Here is a 26,524-nt window from a genome sequence, read left to right as displayed (position 1 = left end):
TTAAACTGTGCTCTTACTTGCATCAAAGCAAAGTCCAAAGCATTGCTACCATTTCATTTTGATTGCTATAACGGTTTGTGCGTGTTTTTTATACCCTGTCATTCAATGGGTATAAAGGACTTGAAACTAGGTTAACATCAGCAAGGATAAGTTCGAGTTTCAGATAAGTGCATTAAGTACGAAAAAGGAGATGTCTTAGATGAGTTAAGTAATAAGTTAACTAGTTACTCTCAAAAAAACAAATAAATTGGTAAAAGGTTTCTCGAAACATGCTGAGTTACAAATAGATTAAGTACTGACTACTGCAAGCTAATAAGCATTGAGCAAATCTCAAGTTAAATTCAAATAGAAATTACCAAGATTGATTAAAAAGTTAAGTACTTTACACCCTTTTTAGTACTAGATAGGTATTTCCACATTACTAGAACTATAGGATAAGATAACTGAGAACTGAATTATGCTATAGTTAAAAATAGGTTTTAAATAGGTTGAAAATAGATTAGGTATAAATGTATTTCACAATCTTGTTTAAGTACATAAGTATTTCCATATTCATACTTGAGTTCAGTGTTATAGAACTTATTTTAAACTACTTATTATAGAATACTATTGGTTTTGTAATTATCAAATAATTTGCTCTATAAACTGGTTCAAACTATGACCGAATGACTTGCTTTGAGCTTTTGAATGTGTATGAATATTTGAATTATTAATGTACTTACATCTAGTGCTGATATATCAAACAAATTAATTATAATTGTGTAAGAAGATTCACTAAAAAGTCTGTAAGTTTATTATTAAACACAAAATCAAGTGATTTGAAGAGTTTCGAATGAATTGAAAATTGAATTTATTTTGAAATCCTTTTAGGTAAAAATAAAGTAGAAACTCTAGATAACTATTTATGCATTTAGAGAATTGTCTTATGCCATAGACAATTAATTAATCAACTAAAAACTTTTATAATCTTGTCTTTGTCTTTAGAATGTTGCAGCTCTTAGTTGCTTCCGGTAAGTGTATCCTGAACTCCTTTTGAAGCCCTTTAAATTTTTGTTTAAGCGCAGATACGCAGATGTTAGATAGAATGTGCCTAATCAAGCGTATGAATTGGCGAGATATTTTTATTCGCCTGGCTTTTTGGGTCCTTTTTATACTTCAACCTCTAAATATTGTGTGTGTTTATATTTTTTGGTTTTTTGTTGTTTTTGGGAAAAGCTAAAAACAAACAAACAAACGGAAAAACAAGAGCCAGTTGAAATGTTTATGGCACTACGTGAACATTTAGAGTTAAACAGTCTCGCAAGAGAAAACAAGACCAGAGCCAACTCAATGAGCATTTAATAAAAAAAAATGCACATAAATTTTTGGCTAGTCTCGGACGAAACGAAACGAAACGAATATAAACCGGGAGCCAGGACCGGAAAGCGGACACACAAAACGCCCTCCGCCTCGAATATTGGGAAATTCCGAAACCAACCCAAAGACACCTTTCCGGCATTCGCCTAACTGCCAAATTGTTGGTGTTTATGACTGCCATTTTGGACTGGGTGTTGATGTGCCACATTATGCATTGTTTGCAATAAATTTCCATGGTGTAATGAAAATGGCGCTGAAAATAAGTAATGATGGGAAGGGCGAGCGAGGGGGACGAAAAAGAGAGGAAAAAATTGCAAAGAAATTTATATTTGCCTTTCATTCTTTTGTGGAAATCGACAAGACGGAAAGAAACCCATTTAATTACTCCCCGCAGTGCACTTGAGCTAGGGGCCAAGTTGATCCCCATCGAGCACTTCATTTAAGCCAAGCTGCCAATTTGCGTTGACAAAATGCTATGCGAAAAATATACATAGAACAATTTTTTTCAATTTCGCGAAGGCTTGCCGTGGTTGTTGTCTCTCTCTCACTTTCTCTCGAGAGAAATCCATAGACTCGGGGATTTGCAGAAGGGAGTGAATGAGTGAGTAAAAGAAGGAAGAGTAAGTCAGTCTTGCGTGCATTGCATACAAATGAGTGGGTAATGGGATTGTTCTGGTTTTTGTCCTTATCCCTAATGAGATTTCACTTCACATAATGCAAGTTACTTGGCATTCCGTTGGGATATCTAACATTTTTTGGCATAGCTGTGAGCCATTCATACATATCACTCAAGTGCACAAAATGTAGTTGAAAGATCCTAATAATGTATGTGGTTGGCTTATTAAAGTTGTCGCTTTAGAAGAGATTCCATCATTGAGAACACATTTAAGTAGACACTTGAACGCCAAAATACAATAAGGCAACAGATAGATACCATACCATAGCATACATACTTCTGTATGTACATTATAATGCATACCTTTGGGTGCACACACAATACATGTACAATGTGTCCCATATACATGTATATATATGTGTGTGTACACATAATTTGACAGGAAAGCCAGAAGGACAACTGACTGGCTCTCCATCCCCAAAAAGTTCATCCACACACACACACACACACACAACTCACGTGCTCTTGGATGATTACCATAGTTATTGACATGGGGGTAGTAAGGGGGGCCGACTGACAGTTGACAAGAAATTTTACTTAAGTATTTGCCAAGGACATCAATTTCTATTTATTTTGTGTATTTGCAAACTGTCGTTAGCCAATCAGAAAAATTTTATGATGCGATTAAAGAAAAAACACAAACATTTATTGCTACTAGACTAAGCATAGATTAACTTTAGGTGGACACTATTGGCTTATCAAACTGGATAGATTAAGTGGATGACTCTATTAAAATTGCCTGGAGTGTTGACTGCTATCCAAGCGGCTTAAGTCTTATCTTTGATTGTTTGATAAAGGTCTTTACTAACTTGCAACTTTCGATTCTTCAGAATAACCAAGTTCCATATCAAGGCGACTGTTGTGAGCTAGTTCTAGTTATAGAGGATCGCTGAGTAGAGCAGATTTTAAAATCAATTTGTTGGAAACATAAATTTCAAAACCTATTTCAGAATTGGAAGGACATACCACTATTTCATTACTAAAACCAGTTGGGAATTGTAACATTGTGACATTGAGCCTACTTGTACGAAAGTTTTGAACTAAAATATGTCTCCTTAAGCATTTTTGGTTTTAGATTTCACAAAGGATTCTGAGCTCTCTGATATAAGCGAGATACACACATATGATGGCAAACAACTGAAATCTCAAACAATTGGAATATAAATTTGACATGTGCTTGGTGAAAACTCACTTAATATTTAGCTCAATTCCCATCGACGCCCATGTAAGGTTGTTACTTTCTTGTTTTGATTAAAAATTCATGTCATATACGGAAAGTGTACGAGTAGCGAGGACATATGCGTATTATATATACATAAATATGGAATCACAAAATCAAACAAATGAAGCGACTGTCAGTTGACAAGGTGCTCTGGTGCCTTGGTGTCTGTTGGATTCTTGTTGTCTTTTGGCCAGAAGCTGCATTAAATCATTATCATCGTCGTCATCCTTGCTGCCTTGCTAATGTGACGTGTAAATAATGTAAGACTCTGTGATCAAACACAACTAAACCGAGTACAGGAGAAGAGAACGCAACGGAACGGAACGGAGGGAGTAAAGCAAAGCCAAGTTAAAACGAAGTGGCAAAAAGGTCAAGTGTAAAAAACAAATACAAGCAATATTTCAAAAGGGACTGTAAATCGCTTAATTTGTTTGTCCTAATTGTAGATGAAGAAGAAGAAGAGAATCGATGGTGTATAACGCTCGAAAAAAGGGGAAAAGGTAAAACGAAGCACTTGATGATGAAAAGGGCACCAAAGTAAATACAAACACAAATTACATAGTAGAATAGCCAAAGAATGGTCAGATATACATCCATCCATACACACGACCTAAAAGACCTTGAACTGGGCAGTTAAATCGAGGAAATTAAATGGAAAGCAATCTGATGAGAAGGACTCTGTCTAAGGCTTGGACTTGCAATTCCTGAGATGAGAGTTGGGTTCAAGTGATTTGAATAAAATTGATTGGACTACTTTTGCAGGCATTTAAAAACAAATAAATCACTTTTGGAATTAGATAAATATATTCAAACATATATTGCAGTGATTTGTCAACCCTTTTTGGAGGCATTCAAGCAAAGTCAATAAATTTATTTAAGAGGAAGCTATTATTTCCTAATGGGTATTCAGTTGAGTTGCTTAGGTTGATCTAATTTCTTTTGAAAAGTCGGTAAAATATTTTATATAAGTTCATTGGAATGTGAAATGCAGATGTGTTTACGTGAGAATATGCCAAGTCAAATATTTGATTTCCGTTTCACAATGACAGCGACCAAACCAGGGCTGCATAACTATCGAACTATCGATAACAAAATGTTGTGCGATGGGAAATTTCAAGTCTAGCCACACTTATCTTATCTTGCCAATATTATCATTTTCATTATCACACAGACTCCGTAGTGCGAATCGTAAGTGAAAATCAAGTTCACTGACTTTGGTCGTTCGTGTCACAAATAAGTACAAGAATTTTACGTTAATTTCTTCTTTTTGTTGTCAATTAGCACATTTGCGTTGACAAATTGTCTGGGAACGCGTTGATAATATTTGTTCAATATCAATATTTGTATTAAGTGAAATAATTAGGGAATAAACAGCTGAGCAATCTAAGGTGCAATCAGTGAAAGCATTAGAAAAGTAAATATTGTGATCAAAATATTGAAATTGCCGGAGCCAATGGAACTGTGCTTTTTGGTGCGGAGTAGAGTAACTGTGTTGGAAAATGAGTCAAGTATTAGGCAACCCTGGTCATTATTTTGACAGAAAGTTGCCCAAAACCTGCTTCGTCATCTTAACATAATGGATCCAATGGAGGTGGATGAACAGCAAATGGCTCAAGTAGAAATAGGAGACGATGTCTTCAAGATTCCATTGCCGCCATTGCCACCTCCAGAGGTAAAGAGTAAATCCCATTCTCAATCGCCTGGTTACTTATTAACGTATCAGCTCCCTGGACACAAACGAGCAGTGACATCCGTGAAGTTCAGTGCAAGTGGCAACTTCATGGCTAGTGCCTCAGCCGATAGTCTCATCAAGATATGGGACATGCATGGGGTCAATTGTAGTCTAACCCTAACTGGACATCTGATGGGCATCAACGATGTGGTCTGGTCACCCGAATCTGGAGGATCTCATATATTGGGCAGCTGCAGTGATGATCAGACCATACGTCTGTGGGATTCGCGCAATGGCCAGTGTTTCCGAACATTGCAGAAGCATAAAGCTTTCGTCTTTGCCTGCCGTTTCCATCCGCAGGGCAATTTAATGGCCTCCTGCAGTTTCGACGAGTCCGTATGCCTGTGGGATTTGCGTCAGGGCAAATGCTTGAAGAGTGTTCCCGCCCACTGGGATCCCATTACTTCGGTGGACTTCAATTGTGATGGCAGTCTCTTTGTGACCAGCAGCTTTGATGGACTCGTACGCATCTGGGATACCAGTAATGCCCAAGTCGTCAAGTCCCTCATCGATGATGACAACACACCCGTGGGCTATGTGAAATTTTCACCCAATGGCAAATATATTCTAGCCTCGACCATGAACCACACCTTGAAATTGTGGAATTTTCACAAACCAAAATGTCTGCGCATCTATCAGGGTCATAGGAATGAAAAGTATTGCCTCTCATCGAATTTCTCCGTGACTTCCGGTATGTGGGTTGTATCGGGTAGTGAGGATAAATCCATATGCATATGGAATTTACAGACCAAGGAGTTAGTACAAAAACTAGATACACTTGATGATATGGTACTATGTACAGATTGTCATCCCAAGGCCAATATGATTGTCTCGGGGGCCCTGCAAAATTCCCATGGCATCAAGATCTGGCGGAGTAGTGAGTAATAAATTATTGAGTACAACAATTAAATATTAATAAACAAACAAACCCAAAGAATATCTCGACTTGTTAATGACTTTGAGAGAGAGAGAGAGAAAGAGAGTGATGGGAGAGAGTGAGTGAGTGTATGTGGAAGAGAGATAAGCTGATAAACCGGCTACGATGTCTCGTAAATCTTCTATAGCACTCAGCCGACCCTCATAAGGCACTTGCGGCGATTAGAGATTGTCATTCAGGTTTTGAGCGGCGCACAGTGCGGACGCTCGTCGATCACTTCACACACTCGGAGGGACCACTAGGGGCACTGTCAATGAGAGCAGACGAGGGTGAGTAATAAACAAATGCAATGCAATTACAATAGGCGGACGTCATAAAAGTTACGTGCCAGTCCATAAAACGTCTAAAAAACACGTTATCTTCCTCTTTGGGTTTTTTAGACCCCATGATAAGGGAACAAATGTGAAAGTTGTTCTGTGTTGCTACCAAGGCAAAAGATTTTGTGATCGGTCAGTATATGTTGTTATATTTATTTATGATTTGTTTACAATTCCGCCTTTGGATTGGGCGGGGGGGCCTGGTTTATCAGTGTTTGCCGGCAAGTGGCACGTAAATCGAATCATAATAAGTAGCATTGGTTTATTTTCCATAGATAATCTTTATAGGGAGCAACTGCCCAATGTTAGCTCTCTATTGGCTGACGGAGGAAGCAAATTGTGCCGGCCTTCAACGATCACAAATAAATTTCCTATATTGAAATGGCTACCGAGATATCGTATGGAATATTTACTACAGGATTTTATTGCCGGGTTCACTGTCGGTCTGACTACCATTCCACAGGCCATAGCTTATGGTGTGGTGGCTGGACTAGAGCCTCAATATGGTTTATATTCCGCTTTTATGGGTTGTTTCACCTACATTGTATTTGGCTCTTGCAAAGATGTTACAATTGGTAAGTGGATAAGCTCTTTTCCTTTCTCTCCGTCTAATGGTTATTCTTTTTGAATCACTTTTTAGCTACCACAGCCATTATGGCCTTGATGGTTAATCAATATGCCACCATTAGTCCGGATTATGCTGTTCTCGTTTGCTTTTTGGCTGGTTCCATAATTCTTGTCCTGGGTCTTCTCAATTTGGGTGTCCTGGTGCGTTTCATATCGATTCCAGTTATCACAGGATTCACCATGTCAGCGGCCGTTACAATTGGCAGTGCACAAATCAACAATTTGGTTGGACTCACTAGTAAGTAGAAAGAAAGAAAGATTTCACAGTGTCCTTTAGTAGAGTTATTTGTTTGGTAATAAGATAAAGAGTGGATATTATTTAGCTGGGATTATTTAGCTGCATTTGAACTGTTTTTTATATAATGTTTATATGAACAAATTGTGAGAATCAGGCGACTAATCAACTACTAGTATTTACTGATACGATTTCTGCTGAGTGCATGGAAACAATTAATATTAATTTATCCATAAATTAGAAAAGGCATTATTGAAAACTTGATCAAAACTCTAGTTTCTAGAAAGAGTTAAGAAAATTAAGAAATTTTATAAAATAGGGAACAATTAATTTATATCCCTCGCCTTGTCTCTTGAGTGTCCACTCTTAATCCTATTACCAATCGAGAATGCATTGTAAATTAAACAAAATTGGGTAGAAACTTTTCAAGACTTTTTTAATGTGTTTTGGAGGGTTGAGAATAGTTTTCTCCTTACATTAGAGTAAAAGCAAATCTCGCCTTCTAAAGAACCAAATTCTATCCCGCCACTGTTTTATTTTATTATTATAAAATATATTTAAGAGTGCTGAGTTCAAATTAATTGGCAATTATTAATTGAGTTTGATTGGCAATGAATACCCTTCAAAACGAGTTATTTGGATTTTTAGGACAAATTGCAAATAAAAAAATTTATATTTCAAAGACTTTTCAATACAACGGAATAGGCCCTGGTATGGCTAGTAAGGGGTTACGCCCCTATATACGCCCTTGCATAACAACATTATGAAATATCTCACAGATCTGTCAATCAATGGTCAATCTATCAAGTAGGCAATAAAAAGCTAAAGTACCAAGTTTCATTTCAGTAGTTTTCTAATTAAGTTGAGTTCATTCGACAGACGGACATGGACATTGTATCGACTGGACTCTTGAGCCTGATTATATATATATCTATATATACGTTTTTGAGTAGGACTCAATGTATACCCTCTAAAAAGGTATTAAGAAACATTAAAAAGAAGGCAATAAACGTTTGTTACTAAAAGTGGTTCATTAGAGGCTTGTTATTCAAAAATTATAGACTCAAAATCTTAAAAGTTTATTCTGGACAACATTTTAAAACAGACCTTTTAAAATTCCAATAAAATTGCAAAGCAAACTAATTTCTCGTTCTTACTTTAAGGTCCTTCAAACGATTTGCTGCCCGCATGGAAGAATTTCTTTAGCCATTTACCTTCCCTTCGGGTTTGGGATGCCTTGCTGGGTGTGGTTTCTTTGATCTTTTTGCTGCTGATGAAGGTATGAAAACTTTGATTTGGTTACGAATGAATGAAAATGTATTTAAGTGAAATAAATTTATTCCAGAAAGTGAAAGACATTAAGTGGGGCAATCGCATTTTCTGGAAATATTTGTCCTTATCTCGTAATGCACTGACAGTTATTTTTGGCACCTTCTTGGCCTATATACTGAGTCGTGATGGCAATCAACCATTCCGTGTCACGGGCAACATAACTGCTGGCCTGCCCCCGTTTCGTCTGCCTCCATTTAGCACCACAGTGGATGGAGAGTATGTGTCCTTTGGCGATATGATCAGTACAATTGGCGCCTCATTGGGTTCAATACCATTGATATCCATATTGGAAATTGTGGCCATCTCTAAGGCATTTTGTAAGTCTATGGGGCCAGTTAATCGCTCTCTCTGTCTCTGTCTTTAATTGCTTTTTGCTTGCAGCAAAGGGAAAAATTGTGGATGCCTCACAGGAAATGGTTGCCCTGGGCATGTGTAATATAATGGGCAGCTTTGTCCTTTCCATGCCGGTAACTGGTTCATTCACCCGTACAGCCGTTAACAATGCAAGCGGTGTGAAAACTCCTCTCGGCGGTGCCGTAACTGGAGCTCTTGTTCTCATGGCCTTGGCCTTTCTGACACAAACGTTCTATTATATACCGAAAACAACATTGGCGTCCATCATAATAGCAGCCATGATCTCATTGGTGGAACTTCACAAGATTTCCGACATGTGGAAATCAAAAAGTGAGTGAAACATGTCTACAAAAGGTGTGTCCTTGGTTTTATCTTTTGTGTGTTTTCTTCTTAAAAGAGAGGGATCTATTCCCGTTTGTGGCAACAATTATTCCCTGTTTATTCTGGAGCTTGGAATATGGCATACTCTGTGGCATTGGTGCCAATCTTGTCTATATCCTTTATAGTAGTGCTCGTCCGCAGGTGCTCATTAAGCAGGAAAAGGTAAATATCTGATCCTTCAGAATTCCAACATTTCTCATATTTACTTCCCTCTCTCAGATTAATGGCTATGAGATTGCCTTGGTTGATGTCAAGCAGAAATTGGATTATGCCTCAGCGGAATATCTCAAAGAGAAGGTAGTACGTTTCCTCAATCACCAGCATGAGGAAATACGTCTGGTGGTTATCAAAGGCGAAGAGATTAATTCCATTGATTATACAGTGGCCATGGTAAGAGCAACTCAAATCTCTATCTATGTATTGGAGTTTTCACCCATGTCATTCCTTCTATCTGCAGAACATAATCTCACTCAAAAGCGATCTGGAGACACTTCACACTGATGTCATCTGCTGGAATTGGAATGTTGCCTCTGCGGGTGTCGTTTGCCGTCTCAATCCTGAAGTGCGTAACATTTTCAAATTTGATTACTCCCTGGAAGAGGTGGTGGCTGCTCACTTCAATGGCATCTCAAACACAACATCAACTGTAACATTGGGAAACGAGTAGTCTAGGAAAAGATGCTTATTACCTACGAAGGCTTTCAAGTATTTCGTTTTTAATAATAATTTGTAATTAAACTTTAACCAATTTTTACCTCAATGAACAAATAAATAGTAGGTATATAAAATTTCAAAATTTAAGCAAAGATTGACACAATTATTGTGATCAGTTGAGTCACAAAAGACATAAAATGTTAGGCAAAACATAAATATTCGAATTCTAATAGTAAGAAACAATTTCGGGGAACAATTTAATGGTTTAAGCTGAAGCTGTTCCCTAAAACGTTTAACTAATAGTAACAGATGAATCTTAAACGATTTGTATAGATTTAATAGTCAGAGATAGCAGATGCCATGAAATGCATTTATTCCACTTCACTTAACCATTCGCAGGGCCATTCAATTTGTCTGGCATTTCATCGAGTCCATCAACTTGAATCTTTTATCGTGAAAGTATTTGCCAACTACTTTTCTATTAAATATAATCTGCTATTACTTTGCATAATCACTTAAAGCGTAATCGCAAAAGTTTATCAAACAAATCCTTAACAATCATCACACTCACACACACACACACACAAACACACACAGACAAAAAGTGAAAGTGAAAATTGAAATTGAATATCCTGTGTTAGACCGGACAACTGCATCAGCTGCAGGCATCAAATAAAACTGCAAAAATACAAACAAAAAAAAAAAAAAAAAAAAAAGAGAAAGGACAGACAAATTCCCCTTCACAAAAAAAGGGAGACAAAAAAAAAAATTGGTGAACTTTTTTGCGTTTGGCATTATAAGCAAAAATTGCTCAATTGAAAGCGAAAACGGCAGCAACAGCAAAAGCAACGAGCGACCTTTCATGGCAAACTTTTTCGTTTTCCATTTTGCTTTTCTTTTTTGGCAATAGAAAAGTTTTTTTTTTCTCTCTGCACGTGTGTGTGTGTATGTGTGTGGGAGTGGGTGTGCTTGTGCGTGTTCGCGTCCTTGACAGCAGGGAAGCAACAATTGAAATCTAAAAATCTGGCTAACAAATTAGCAACGACCAAAGAAATACTCTGTGGAAAACAACTCAAAACTTATATAAACGATATCCCAAACTTAATAAAATTATAAATCCTTGCTACATTGAGGGTCTTCTATGCAATTCAAGCTTTAGATCTGGGATAACAGTTCAGATTTACAGAGATCACGGTTCAACATTTTTTGGGCATTTGTTTTGACCATATCTCAACTCCACTCAGTAACTTTGTCCATCCTTCCCCTGTAACGATTCACATGAGGCCCCCTTCCCACAAATTGCGAAAGGGTGTACTTACCTTTTGTATCCTGTTTTAAGTCTTAGCTACTCTTCATGACACAAATTCAATTCGTTCTTTAAAGTATATTGAAGTTTTTTAACCTCTATTCATTTGTTTACTTTTATTTTATCTTAAATCAGGAATTTAATGATTCTTTGCTTAAGAGAGTACAAAATCTTTCATCAGGTTTATATCATTCAAAATTTGATTTACAGTACATAAAAATTCTCCCAAATTCAAATTACTTGGCTTAGATCTCAAGTTCTATTTGGAATATGTGCAAATAAGCAAAAACTTGCTTAAAAGCAGCAATGAGATTAGACATTAATTTTAGCCACTTTAATTCATAGTTTTGGTGGCTTCTTGCTTGTTTTTATGGGCTGTCTTTAATGCCATTCTATAACCATTTCGATCTTGTGCCTATAAATCAATACCCTCTGGTTAAAGGGTACCAAAACGTGCTGCTGAAAATAGAAAATGAAAAAGAGATTGAAAAGAAAAACACATCATAGAAAACTTTTGGTTATCCCGTTCACAATTCGTTTTTTTTCTTATTCTTCAGTTGGTTTTTGTTTTTTTTTTTTGTGTGCCTTTAGCAACGTATTTGAAATCAATAAAGAATCGTGAAACTCATGAAATCAGTGAGCGTATGACATAAATATTAAATCTGAACGCCTTGTGGCCTGTGGCTGGCCACAGCATTTACCAGGAAAGTGAACCAACTATTTTTTTTTTCATCTTTTGCAATAAATTGCAGATAACCGCAAGATTCGCCTGGTCTCGCCTGGACTCTCTTTGCCCACGCCTTTTTCTCTCAAAATATTTAATGACTTGTAGTCAATTGAGGCACCAAAAAGGCACAAACAAAACAAAGGGCACAAAAAAAACAAAAAATGGAAGGGAAAGAAAGCAAAAGGACGTTGGTGAAAGTTCTCAAAAAGGTAACGAAAGCAAAGACGGAAACGGAAATGAGTAACGAGTCACAGTCACAGTCAGAGTGGGAGGAAAAACAGGTGAACGACAGACGGAAAAGCAAAAGCAAACTGCCAGCGAAAGAAAACGCAACAGTTCAACTGTAAAAACATTAAATGAAAATGAGTCCCAAACAAGCACCAGGAAAGATGGCCAACTGAGACGAGGTTGGAGGTGGGGTTGGGTATTGTAGATAGAGGGAAATCAGACAAGTTCCGTCAGGGTCGTGGTCGGTAGGCGGGTGGGTGGGTGGTTAGAGACGAATGTATGTATGACCATGGGCAAAATGGCGTACAAGGCAACTGTATGTTAGTATGGAAAACATGTTAACTTGAAAAAACCTCAAAAAAAAAGAGAAGCAAAAATAAGGAAAACCAAGAAAGAAGCAAGCAATGCAAACAAAAAAGGAAAAACTGAAACTCCGAAACACTAAAACGCTTCAAGGCTGCTCAAATCTACTGGGACCGTATACGAGGGGAAACCAGAGCGTATAAGACAGATGTGGGCGTTGTGGGGGAGTGGCAAGAGGAGAAAGTAGATGGGAATGGGGGTTTTGGGAGTGAGAATAGCCAGCCAGACCGCAGATGTCAAGGTGGAACTTAGGAAGCTTTATCAACTGGGAGTTTTGTGGTTCACCTCTTATTTTCCTGTTTTTCTTCCTCCTACACTTTTTTTTTCTGCCAAAAAGGAACAAGGAAAGTTTAACCCATTTGTTTTCTAAATGGCAAAATCAATTTGGTAATCCCATATAAATACTTATGTATGTTAACTCATCAATAATACTGCTTGAATTGTTGTACTTACTTATTTTATGTTAATGCTTTTCTAAACATTTCAGTATGGACAATAATACTTTTGAATTGAAACTGAATAATTCATTCTTTTAACTTAAATCTGAAGAGAGTTTCTTGTCTGTAGTCTTATTGCCATCTTTAGCCATCTCTCAAGTGGCTCAGGGAAAGTTGAAGGATTGTTAGCCTTTAAGAAAATACATCGAATTCCAAACACCAGGACCTTTTTTCATAGCTCATTGTTCAGTTGGCCACTAAGAAGACAGATCTTAAGTTGATTTTGGCATTCTGGACATAGAGAGAAAAGAGAGAGGGGGGAGGAGAGGATACATTATATATGAACATACAATGTCAAGACGTCTGGCACGTTTATTATAGTCAAGATTAGAGACAGAGAGCCTAAAGCTAACAGGCAATTGTCCAAGTAAACAAAAAGCAGTTAAAGTAAACTTATCTGTAAGTAATCTTCCATTCACAATTCTACAAGATAAAATTTTACATTTTAAACCAACAGAACTATGATTAATGGATAGATTTCTTCTTTTTCTTTCATTTGTAAAGAAATCATAAAAAATTAAACGTATATTTAAGTAAAAACTTTCCAGTCATACAAATGGAAGATACCTCTTGAGGGATATTGGCAAAGTCCTTCGACTATCCGGCTCTTATACTAGTTTCCTCGTCCAATTTTTATATGTAGCCATCAATGGGTTAATGTGACAAAAAGAAAGTGCAGCCACACAGCTAAATGTGCATGAGATTGCCACTCAGCACGTGCACCGCGTGTGGTAATCAAACCAAGCAGCCATCCGAAACCTCCGAACCGACTTAACCAGAGCAAAGTCTATCATCTGGCCATTTGCGGGCCTTTCCGCTTTTGGTTTCTATTAATCTCTCCATGCTTTGTCACTCTTCTACTCCTCACTCCCACATCCAATCCCAATCAATGGACACTGTGACAATGAGTGCGCTTCGATGTTCGGGATTTCTTTTTTTTTTGGAAACCAGTCAGTCAACACCCTAATGTATGTGTGTATGTGTTTGAGTGTATGTGTGTGTGGACCAATCAAGTTCATAACAGGATATGGATGCCTCTGCCAGCTGCTTAAGCAACAGCAGGCGGAAACTAGAAGCAGCAACTTAACACTAGAGAAACACAGGCCAGGACCACGTGGATGAGAAGGTGACGTTTTGAGGGCGTGCCGATGTAGTTGTTGTTGTTGTTGCTTTTGCTGTTGCTTAACGGAAACACCGCAGGAATTTAAGTGCTTCCGCTTTTAGTAAAACAGGAATTGAAGACTAGTAGAGACAGGGAAAGAGAGAGAGAGAGAGAAGGAGAAGCACAAAGGAAGAGGATGTAAAAACGCAGCCGGTAAACAGATGAAATCAATAAAAGAAATCATAAGCAGGAAGGAGAAAACTTGTTGATTTGTGTACCAGTGTGTGTGTGTGTTTGTGTGTGGGTGAGGAAAGGAAAAACCAAAAAAAATAAGGGAAAAGCATTTGGCAGCCTGTCCATAACGTGATATCTCATGTGGTTGCTCTGCACATAATTTCAACATTAATAATAGGGCCAAAAACGAAACACACAGGACAGGAAACCAAGTAGAATAAAGAAAAATCAATAGAAATATGAACCATAAAATATTGTCGAAAAACAGATGCTTTTCAGAAGAAGTGTGTTGCCTTTTTATTATCCTATCTACCTACCTACCTAACTATCTAACTCTAGACAAGATGACTTCTAATTCCCATCTAATCCTCTAATAAATGGCATTTCATTTGCTTTCAATGACCTTGAAAATTTTTGCTTATACTCTGTTAGGTTTTGTGGATTGTGCCTTTTCGCATTAATTAAATGTGCGTGTGTGCGTGTGTGCGTGTGTGTGTGTGCGTGTGTGTGTGTGTGTGAGTTGAACTTTTAGTCAACATCTGAGCCAACATATGTAGGTGAAAGTGGCTAAAATGCCTTGGCAACGCCCACAAAATGTTACCACAATCACTTACTCTTTCGAGATGAATAAGAAGAACAAGAAGAAGCTATCTAGCACACACACTTACACACCCACACCCACACACACACACAAACATACACATTCATTTGTTAATTACTTTTTCCCACAGACAGTTTTCTGATGTTGCTGATGCTGACCGAGAAATGAGCAGTTTTTCGTGTTGCTGAGCTAAACACAAAATTTTGTGGGTGGTAAAAATGGGTTGAATAAGTGAATGGTGGTGGGAGGTTTAGTGGGGGGTAATGAATGCTTCATCTTAAATGAAATTTTCAGATTTCTTCCTACTGTTCTCTCGCTCTCCCGCTCTCGATATGTCTCTACCTCTGCCCAAAGGGCAATCTTTTCAATAAGCGAGCATATAAATTAACAATTAAATAATGCCGAGGTCATGACCAGGCCAAAAAGTAAACCCAAGCAAATGAAAACGAAATCGAAAGGAAGCCCAAAAGAAATTAACATAAAACAAACATAAAGAATGAAACAAACCCAAACGAACAGAACGAAGAACAAAAGAGAAATAAAATGTGAAATTTATGCTCTGAATTATTAAAATTGTATCGTGTGCGAAACCATCACGGTTATGGCCTGTGAATGGGAAAAGGAAGTTTAAAGATTTCTTTTTATTTTTTCCAACCTCCGTCTGTCAATGTGATTAATCAGACCTACAGTTATGTTATTTGTGTCTCTGTGTGTGTGTGTGAGAGATCATACATATATTGTATGTATGGCATTATTATTCAGATTCCTGCTCAGCATGCATAATTATGGGTTGGGCAATCAATCCTAGCCAGAGACTGAGGAGCAGCCCCTCACTTGGCAACAACTGTTGCTCCTTGGTTGCCAAAACAGGCCAACATCTTCGCGCTGAATACAAAAGGCAATAAGCGACAATCGTAAATTCAAATCAAGTGCCTGAAATTGCCAGATAAAAGCCAAGTCTGGCTCCATCCTCACAAAGCCACACACACAGACAGAGAGCGTATGTGTGAGAAAGAGAGAGACACAAATTCACATGGCCTAAAGTACCATATATGTATATATGTGGCTCGATTTTGGCCAAGAGAAGTTAGACGGTAGCTGGGGGTATGTTAAGCACTTAAAAAATGTTTCACAATTCGACAAAATCTCTGTCTTGAAGTAGCTGAGAATTGCATTTGTGCGCCTTGAAGTATGCTTTACAATTTGTGATTGCTCTTAATATCAATTAAAGGATATCATGCAGTTGAATAAGTAACTTAGTAAGTGCCACTATCTCTATATATCTATAGAGCACAATTTATAATGTTAATGTGGGGCTCTGGCTTTGGCTCTCTCTCTCTTTCTCTTTGGTTGCCTGCCAATTTCCACCAGCTAGCCCCCAAAACACTTTTAGCACATAATAACAGTCCTGGCCATGCAATTACTGGACACACACACACACACACAGAGAGGAGCGTGGAGCGAGGAGTGAGGAGTACGGACTGCAGAGTGAGATGAGCTCAGGGAACGAAATGGGCACTTAAAGTCAGCAAAGTGTGAAAAGGGCGCGACGCCTGGTTGAATGGACTTGACAAAATATATACAGACACATACACACAAGTGACTACAAATCGATATTGTTTAACTTTCAGATATTTGACCTTACCAAAAGAAATGAAGTTGACTGGCTCCAAGTTTCTAGTCAATCGATAAGTTGTTTTGCAAAGATTTTGCTTGGCAAAATAAATCATTTAAAGTTTACCATTTATTTAATGCAGATCATTGAACTTTTAGTGATGATTCATTTAGCTAACGAATTGAATTAAAAAATCTATATAATCTGTAAGTAAGTATGCAGATGGGTAGTAGAAAATCTCTAACTTTGAGAGCATCGTTAACAGCCGTTTCAATTGCAATCAGGCTATGTAAACAAATCCCAAGTGTCGGCAACGGCATCGACATCCAACCACATCCAGCAAAGGCAACGACATCGACATGGAAATGGAAAATGTTTCTGCAGACGACAGCTAAAAAAAACCAGAGAGAGCGAGTGTGTGAGAGAGAGAGATAGAGGAAAAAGGAAGAAAATGTAAATGAAAACGAAATGGTGAAAAGAAGCAAAAGGAAATATTCTAATGGAAAATATTGAAAAACTAGATATGAAATACGCAATCAAACAGAAGTTTTCTCAATCCGGCTTCAGCATGAGCTTGTTGCTCCTTCTCTGGGCTAATGTCGATGCAATCCAATTTGAATTTCATTTTCCCATGGCATAATGAGCCATGTGATAGGCAAACGACATAGACACACACACAGAGGGACAGACACACAGATGTGGCTCATCTTGACTTTCCTTTTTCCTCTAATTGTAGAATGTTTAGATTAAAAATGTTTTACCCAAATGTTATCCAGAATAAGGACAGAAAGAAAGAGAGAGAGAAGCACTTTAAAAAGTTTTAGCAACTTGTTTGCCTGTTGTTCTCTTGGGTCATTATAAATGACACACACAAACACACACAAACAGGAGTGTAAGGTGAATAGTTGGATTGAAGGGAGACAGGTGACAGGCTAAAAGTGCTCCTGCTGCTGCTGGTATCTGCCACTGGGGCAACACTTTCATTTATCTTATTAAAAGCACTCACATAGTATCTATCTGCCCACCTACATTAAAGTATCATGCAACATTTTCTATGTCTAAAGGTACACCAAGAGTTTCATTGGGTGGATCAAATTAGTCGAATAATGGAATTACAAACTCTTAGTAGCCCCTCTTAAGAAAAGCTGCAGCTTACAAGTTTCCAAATTGGGCCAAAGTCATAACTTAATCACGGTTTCTAGAATTTAAGCAATTGACGTTTTAGTTTAATGGGAAAACTGATTTAGTTTAATAGTCAACTTTATTTCGCTTAACACCCCACCTTCATTTAGAGAGATTTAAGTCATTATAAACCTATCTAATTTAGAAGTAGTTCTTATCATAAACACTTTTTTATTTTGTCTTTACTTAAAACGTTGTAAGTCTGAACCGATTTGTATATAGTTTTTTGAACATTATACGCCATTTAATCGGTTTGTTTGGATAAAATTTCCGTTTTCTTGGGTCAAGTTCTAGAAAAACTTTCTAGAAGTCATTTCTAAGTTAATCCATTTATTAGCCACTTGAAGAAATTTGTTCCAACTGGTTTAAAACAACAAATGCACATAAGGGAAAACCCTTTCTTGTCTTTTCTTACTATTTGCTGGTGCTCTGAAACCAAATCCCATGGAATACGATTTTCCTTTGGCTCTCGTTTTCTTGGTCGATGTCATTATTAAGGGATAAGACTTTGCTAAATAAAATGTTTTTAAAAATTATTCAAAATATTTAAAATATTTCATGATCTTAGATATAGGTCATTAATGGAAGCATTCGGAAATGATCAGCTCGTTTTTTCAAGAACCACCAAAAACTTACAGAATTTCGAATGATATTTTTTAAACTTTTAACTTTTAATTTGTAATGTGAAAACCGACTGTGATTACAATGTTAAAAGGTCACATATGGAATTGGATAAAAGTACAGCTAATTTTTAGTCTTGACAAAGTATATAAATATATATTTAGGTAGTTGTTAAACAAAGTTGCTCTATCGAATTATTTATAAACCAAATAATAGAAATTTAATTGGTTGCTATAGAGTATTTCGATTGGATTCTGGTGCTCTGAATAAATTTTTATTCGACTTGACTTGTAATTAGCAAATGGCCATACCAATGTTCAGTATATCTCTCCGTTTGCTTCCTGTCAACTTGGCACCACTCTCTGCCTTCTCGCTCTCGTTTCCCCCTACCACAATGTGTCTGTTCGAGTTGCTCACTTTAAATGCCATAACAAGTGATTTGAATATATCGCACTTTCTCGACACGTGTTGTCCTTGTTGTTGCTGTTGTTGTTGATTGTCTGTGTGTGTGTGTGTGTGTATGTAGAGGGTGTGGTGCGCCTGAAGCTAGGGAGGGGCAGGACAATCACTGCGCGCGTTTACATTTCAATGAAATATGTTTAAGCAAGTTTGTTTTTCCACTTTTCTTCTTTTACGAGAAGAGAAAGTTTTTTTGCCTGCTGCTGCTGCTGCTGCTCTTTCAATATTTATTCAATCGTGAACTTTCTTTTTGCTTTTATTTTACACGGGAGCCGAGAGAATGAAAAATAAACTTGATTTATGGCAAGAGACAGGACTCTGAACCCAGACCCCGACCCAGAGACAAGAGCTGACAATGAAACTGAGCCGTATACAAAACTTCCCATTGACTTTTGTTTGGTTTTTCAGCAATTGCAGCTGTTGTGGCTTTTTCGAACCGATATGCAAAGTTGCCCAACTGCATTTGAACCAAAGAGAGAGCGACAGAGACAAATAGTTAGAGAAAGAGAGAGTGAGAGAGAGGGAGAGAGAGCAAAGAACCAAGGAGAGGCCAGCATAAATCTTGACATAAAAATCACTGAAAGAACCATCTACCAATGGGAACTGACATATGGAATGAAATATGTGTCACTGTGTGTGTATGTGTGTTTCCGTCTCATATCAGATTCTAAGTCAGGCAACTTAAGATAAAAATTCACAAAACGCTTTTTTTGCCAATTTGCATTTTCTCTCTCCTTTATGGCATGTATTTCACTAGATGCTTGAAGGCATTTCATTCAACGCTTTGCCACTGAAGGAGCCAAAGTTGTAATATTGAATTTTTACCCCCCACCTTCCCTCACTTTCTGTTTTCTTTTCTTTTTGCATTTCAAATTGGCCCACAGACAGAGAACATCATTTTCGTATTTTCCACCAAAAAAGAAAAACCGAACAGAAATCTGCCAATGTTTCCAATGCCTTGTCCCAGTTGCTGGTTTTCACCAGCTTCAAGCAAAAATTGGCATAATAAACAATGACAATGTGCGTGCAAATGTTTTAAGGGGCAATGTGGGTGACAGCAAGGGCGAATCGAGGGGGAGAGTATAGAAGTCGGAGTAGGTGAAGGAACGCGGCTGCATGAAAAGTGAGTTAGCAAAGTGACTGATGCATGAAGACGAACAGTTGGGATATGGCATGTTCGAAAGGCAAACATGTTCTCGCTATTCACACAATGCCAACCCCCCCACAGACACACACACACACACACAGATACCCTTACGCACACTCAGTTACACTTATGTGACTCTCTTCCCCCCAGTTGGCAAACGCAGATACATTTACGAGCCAATCGTAAAAAATTCTCATTGTTGTGCAGAAAGAAATGAGAAAAACTTTCATCTCCAACTGATTTAAAGTAAACGAATTTTTCAATTTTTCTTCCTGCGTTTGTTTTTTTTTTTTAAATCTATTATACAGTCCAATAAAAGTTTTATTGTACACACATCCAATGCGACACTCTACACATATTAGTCGGGAATCTACAATGCGTATAAAATGCAATTTCTTAAAATTTGCATCCGCATCGAAGTGGTTTAAACATGGTTAGCTAATGTCTATCTAGAGAAGAAGTTTGTGTTTTTAAATTCAAGAAATATGGTCAAGAAAACTCCTAAATAGTAATTGCCTACTTTTAGGCAAATTCTTCAATTAAAACAATGTTAAAGTTAGAAAAAATATACAAAGATAGATAAACGGCCTATTGATCAAGTCAGAAAAGGAAAATGAACAAAAAAGAAAGCACCTAAAATAACATTGCCTACTTTTGAGCGAATTTACAAGTACAAACTAATAGCTGAATCTATTTAAAGTCATGTTTGATTCTTATTGTTATAAGAACACAATTTTAAAATCCCAATAAAACACTTAAAAAAGTCGTTGCCTATTTTCGAGCAAAAATCTTATTTAACCTAAGACTTAATTTAGATTTTGCTCACTTTTTAGAAGATATTATACTGAGTCTATAAACATTTTTCATTTCTAGGAATTAATTCCATAAAAATCGACTTGAAATTGTAAAAAATTGTAAGTAGCGGAATTTAGCTATAATTTGTTTTCGTTTTCTTATAGCCACCGTATTAGTTTATTGACTCGCACAATGTTGTTGTTGTTGTTCCCCTCCTTTGGCTCCTATCGCATTTCTCTGCGGTTTGAATTATGCATATAAATATTTATAATCGTTTGCTTTCTCTCACTTTCTCTCTGTCACTCTCTTTTTCCAATCTCTCTTTCTCTTTTTTACCCACGGCCCTAGTACCTAGTAACAGGGGCATCCTGAAGCCAAGTGCCTTGTACGATATTAACACAAAATCAATAAAGCCGTTTTAGAGCTCATTGAATCGTTAAAGGACAAACAGCGAACCAATGACTTATAAATACCCATATACACACACACACACACACACACACATTCGCACACACACCCCATTAATCATCACAAACAATGGTTATCATAAACTTTGTATTGTGCATTAAAAATCTATAAAATACTAGAGCAGAATCTCTTCTTTTCATCTTCTCCCGATTGCTTCTCTGTCGTCATTTCTCCGTATATTATCTTTGGCTTTCCCAATAAACAACAATTATTTATAATATATAGTAGGTACTTAATTCTATTGATTGTTCCTAATAATAATTACCACTTTAGTCAGCTGATGGATTACATTTATATCTTCTACATATCAACACAATTTTCGCTTAATTAAAGCTATTAATTTATGTCCTCCAAAATGTATAATCAATCATCGACAAAACCCCACGAATTGTTGCTCCTTTGCATACATATGCCAGTTGTGTAAGTAAGTTTACGTTGTTTTTATATGTGTGTATGTAAAGAACCCTAAGGGCTTCCTACACCGCACAATATCATTAGGCAAACGGAGCCAAACGATATACAAGCTTGTAGCTTCAGCTAATGGCCAAGAGTTAACAGCAAATAAACTTTACAAAAGATGCGAATATCTTGTCAACCATTTGGTTGAGCAGGGGGAGTGCGGAGGCCAACAAACAATGGCAAGGGAACGAAAGAAGATGGCGAAAGGACTAGCAGGAAGAGCTGCTCGCATGTACATGCGAGTCAGATAAATTGAAAGAAGTCCTTTCGTTATCCAGCTAAACTGAAGCTGACTTGGCCCTGGGCTCCAGGCTTTTGTTTAATTTGTCGCGCATTTTGTTTGCCCTGCAAAGTTTCCACAAGTTTACCAAGTCAGATAATAATTGGCCTGCTAAAGGAGAGATAGTTGAATGGAAACCCTAGCTGCAATAATGCAAGATAATTAAATTGCTTCAACTTGTTTAGCCCGTTGAGTCTTTAGTGGGACTACAAGTAAATTCAACTTGAAAATCGTCTCCCATAAATTAGCACTTAAAATTTGATCAACGGTTTTATTTTAGTTAAAAATTTGATAATATCTTTCTGTGGTTCGTTTCTGATAAACATCTTTGCTTAAACCATTTCCAGTTTCATCTCCTGTAACTTCTTTTAATGCAAGATAGAAACAAGTTACCAAAGTCACTGGCATATAGATTGTAATCCACACAGAGAGGTTGTCAATTTGAAAATTCAGTATACACTTTTGACAAGAGAGCAGCCAATGTAAATGGAATACCCACATTGGCTTGAATGATATTGGTTTATTTTTTTTTGTGGGCGAGGGAAGCGAAACAATGTTAGCGATGATGCCGGAGAATGGTCGCATCCATTGAGCCTTGTTCTCCTGTTACGTTTCAGCTATCATTTTGAACTAACCACCAAATGTCAGGCACTTACGCACAGGTAACGATGTGCTAAACGCCAAAGCAAATATGCGCCAGCCACGCACATTCCACGCTTTTGCGTTGTGCACCCTCCTCCTCCTCCTACTCCTCCCACTTATCGTCATCATCATCATCAACATTGGACACACGCAAGCCAAAGCAAACAATATTGAAATGCCACCCAAGCGATCTGAATGAGGCGCAAACCCATGGCAACTGTCAATCCAAATTGGCAACAACAGCGGCCAACAATGATGACGTGGAATGGAGAGAGGCTGGTGATGATGGTGGGCGGCATAAACATAATCATAATTAGTCTCCTTGGGCATAACCACAACCGACAAGGAGACAGCGAGAGAGGCACATGCCGTTGACTGACTGAGTGCAAAATATTGTAAAACATATAATATGTATGTACCCACAGTACCTGAAACAGGGGGCACTTAATTATTTGCCCATTTTCGTTGTCTTCTTCTCGCTTTCGCGCTTTTCTCGTTTTTCATCCTTCCTTCTTTGCCTTCTATTCAGTTTTTCTTGCTTTTTGCCTCATTTCATTTTCGGGAATTTTTATGTTTGCATTTTCTTGTTGCTGTTTTTCTTTTTTTTTTTCCGTTTTTTGGTTTTTGTTTATCTTAAACGTTGAAGTTTTTTTTGGGTCCCATGCTTTGTGCTTAATTTGCGGCGCTTAACCTTCTTGTGACTGTGCTGGAGAGAGGGCAGGAGGGGCAAAGATGAAGCGGAGCAAAGGCAAAGGCGAAAAACCGGAAACGCCAGCCAACTGAAAGGAGGAGAAAGGACGGAACAAAAGCGAAACAGACAGGCATGCAAACAAGTAGAGAGACCCCCAGACTAAGGGGAAAGATTGAATGACTGACTGTGGGATGTGGGTGTGGGATGGGTGAGGGGAAACCTCCAGCTGTTGCCTGCCTTTTAGGCGGCATTAGGCATTTGTTTCACGCTCGTTCCATCCGTTGCGACTTTTGTTTTTGGCTTTGTGTGGGGCTGTGTGTGCTCCTGTTCCGTTTAACTGTCGCTTGACACAGAAAAGTAACAGCACACACACACACACACACACAACACAAAGAAGCCTAAAAGGAATAGACATATATAGAGTCAAGCTAACCACTTGATGAGGGCAAATGCTAAACAGGTTTGCCATCTATATATATGATTTGGATTTAAGCCTTTACTTTACTCATGGTTTTAGCAAAATCAAAAGGACTTCTTCAATTTGCAATTAACTATGGACCACCATCACCATTTCCATGTACTGTTCCACCATGACGGCTCACTCCAACCTGCCATACATTCCTTTTTGCAATTAAGCACCAAGACCAGGCTATGTTATCCTTGAACGCGTTCATCTGGAAATCATTAAATTAAAGAGCAAGTGAGCATGCCATTTATTCGAGGTTCATTGAGAGTGACTACCCACAAAAATTGAGACATTCATTAATTTGCACTTAAAGAGAAAACAAATTTATGCTTCGGATAAACGGCATTTTCGTTGGAAATTCGTTTTGAATGGTTTGGGCCAACACCCAAGAGCAGTCAGACCAAAGGTTCACAGGGGCAAACCGACGAGAGAAAGCTCGTCTTGCACTATGTATTGTGCATTGCTTTGGTGGGGGACTTCTCGTGTTTTGTGGCCAAGTAAATTCCACAAAATGGCATAACAGCTTGCCATTATCCCTTTCCCCCATTTGCCTTCCTCTTCCTGCCACACCGATTTGGACCTTCAGTTTATAGTTGCGCAAGCATTTTTGAGGCATTAAGTGACCAAAGTTTTCACACAAAAAGAAGAAGCAGACACCAATATGGGCAATGCAAAAGGGAGCGTGCCATACATATATACTGCAATATTTTCGTAGCATACTTTTCAGAGTTTGGCATCTTTAATCCTTTTTTTTTCGTGGTGTGCGAATGCCATTCGATTATTTTGGTTGAGTAGAGGCTTTGGAGTAAACTTCTCTCATACATTTCATTTCGTTTTATTTCACTTTTTTCTTTTTTTGTTTTTTATTTTTAGTTCGTAATTAAAAGCCATTGAAACTTTTTTGGGATAACTCAAGGGACTCGCCAGTTGAATTAATGTGCAATTGATTTGGCCACCGTGGCCATGCCGAGCGGCACCATCAGCTGTAAAACTTTTAATTAAACACACTAAGCTGATAGGAAATGCTGTGGAATATCAAAATGTTTGTGCATGTGTGTGTGGGAGGTGGCTTGGGTGTGACCATGAAGAGTCAAGGCTTTCGCCATGGACTTACTTAACATTGCTGGCAGGAAAATGCACTTTTCGAACCCCTCAAGGCTTAGCTAGGGCGAAACAATTTCAACTTAATTGAAATGCCAGAAACATAAACGAACAGCAACAGGACATATAGATATATGGGCAGCAAACGATTTCAAAAGTGATAACTGTTGAAATTGATTTCCACAAAATACAAACGAAAAGAAATTGTTAATGAGAGGTGGAAATAAAAATGATGTCTATCAGGACTACAAAAAGAAATTATTAATGATTTATTGAGGGATTTAATATTTACTTTAGATGCTAAGATAACAAATATTTTCACTACACTGACTTGATAAGATTGCTGCGACTTTTCTTTCTGAAGAGTAGATTTCCTTTCTCCTGTCGTTTTCTTTGAAAAGACAAAGCAGTAGGGAAGTGGATCGAATGAAATGTTAAATTTAAAAACTTAAAAGTATTTACACTTAAGCAAAAGTATTTCTGAAATGCTCTAGTATATACCTTAATTATAACATACGAAACAAGAAAAAAGTTAGGAATACATATGTGATATTTAATATATGAACTACTACATAAAAATTTCACAATTATCTGTAAAGGATTCCCAAGAGATTCATTTGATTAAATAACAAACCCTTAGCATGAATCTCAGCAAGCCTGAAACTCATCATTCAGTAAGCCACATAAGTTACGACCTAGAGAAAGTAACTTGCACATAAATTAGTATTTCTTTTAAGAGTTTGATTCGTTATATGGCTGTAAGATAAAACTTGATGCGATTAAGATAAATTCCTTTCGGATGTTAATGAATTTCAGAGACATTGGCTTAAAAGGCAACTTGGATAAATTATTCTGGAAATATATTTGTTTGTTCACATTTAGTTGAAATGAATTTTCAGGTTAAACAGTGAAACATTTACATGACTTTTTGCTCTTTTTGCCTCGTTTTCTGTATGGATGTTGTTGTTGTTGCTGTTTCTTGTTTTTTAAATTTATGTGATACGCTGCGTATACGTGATATGCCGGCTTTTATTTGCATTTAAGCGTAATTTGGCATGGAAAATAATTTAGATCCAGAGAGCTTGGCCTTTTGCCGTTTACGGCGCCTTAGCACGCGCTACAATTCCGTTTTAATTACATGCCCACAGTCGCCATCGTCGCCGTTGCCTACCGTCTCCTCTGTCCCTTCCCTCTCTTCCATCCATGGTGTAGCCGCAGTCGCTTTGGGTGTAAATTAGTAGCTCCCAAGGATTTCACACAGTCTAAGTGTGTGCGTGAGTGTGTCTGTGTGTGTATGCTTACTGTGGTTGCCCATTTTCGGTGTGTGCAAAAAGAGAAAGAGGCAATTCCACTGAGCTGCCACGTGTTGAGTCTGAATCATTTATGACTGACAGGGGAGTTGAGAAAAAGAGATAGAAATACATTTATATACGTATGTATATAGAAGATATAGACATGGCATTAACCATAGCATAAGCTCAGCTTCATTCCCACATATCCACACACCTACAAAACGACTGACTTTTAACATTTTCCACTCTATAAATGTGAAATGTGAACAATTTTCTTTTTTTTTCTTGTTCAGTTTCCTTCTTAGCGAAATGAAATTAACATTTTCCAAATTGGAAATCTGAAAATCAAACAGGCCAATCTACCGAGAAACTCCACCTCATTCTCATCATGTGGTTGCTGTGGTTTGTGTGAACTAACAAAATGC

The 26,524-nt window shown here is 37.6% G+C and overlaps 2 protein-coding genes across 2 annotated transcripts; both read left to right on the top strand.

The window, feature by feature from the left end:
• Nucleotides 1-4,797: 4,797 nt before the first annotated feature.
• LOC137577399 (WD repeat-containing protein 5) lies at nt 4,798-5,923 on the top strand. The gene has a single exon (XM_068290854.1). The coding sequence runs from the start codon at nt 4,831-4,833 to the stop codon at nt 5,869-5,871; it is 1,041 nt and encodes a 346-aa protein (XP_068146955.1). The 5' UTR covers nt 4,798-4,830; the 3' UTR covers nt 5,872-5,923.
• A 157-nt stretch (nt 5,924-6,080) lies between these two features.
• Nucleotides 6,081-9,975, top strand: LOC137576989 (sodium-independent sulfate anion transporter). The gene is made up of 9 exons (XM_068290344.1): nt 6,081-6,192; nt 6,516-6,815; nt 6,881-7,105; nt 8,266-8,381; nt 8,448-8,751; nt 8,816-9,118; nt 9,186-9,331; nt 9,389-9,559; nt 9,627-9,975. Exons 1-9 carry the CDS (start codon nt 6,177-6,179, stop codon nt 9,834-9,836), a joined length of 1,791 nt encoding a protein of 596 aa, XP_068146445.1. The 5' UTR covers nt 6,081-6,176; the 3' UTR covers nt 9,837-9,975.
• The last annotated feature ends 16,549 nt before the right edge of the window (nt 9,976-26,524 follow it).

Source organism: Drosophila tropicalis, unplaced genomic scaffold, assembly GCF_018151085.1.
Source record: "Drosophila tropicalis isolate 14030-0801.00 unplaced genomic scaffold, ASM1815108v1 contig_593, whole genome shotgun sequence".
Taxonomy (NCBI): domain Eukaryota; kingdom Metazoa; phylum Arthropoda; class Insecta; order Diptera; family Drosophilidae; genus Drosophila; species Drosophila tropicalis.
This window is presented reverse-complemented; position numbering and strand designations above follow the sequence as displayed.

Excerpts from the sequence above, each read along its gene's own strand:
- LOC137577399 (XM_068290854.1), top strand. The coding sequence starts at position 4,831 with ATGGATCCAATGGAGGTGGATGAACAGCAAATGGCTCAAGTAGAAATA.
- LOC137576989 (XM_068290344.1), top strand. Across the intron at positions 9,119-9,185 it reads CGACATGTGGAAATCAAAAA|AGAGGGATCTATTCCCGTTT; the intron begins GTGAGTGAAACA and ends TCTTCTTAAAAG. Across the intron at positions 9,560-9,626 it reads TTGATTATACAGTGGCCATG|AACATAATCTCACTCAAAAG; the intron begins GTAAGAGCAACT and ends TTCTATCTGCAG.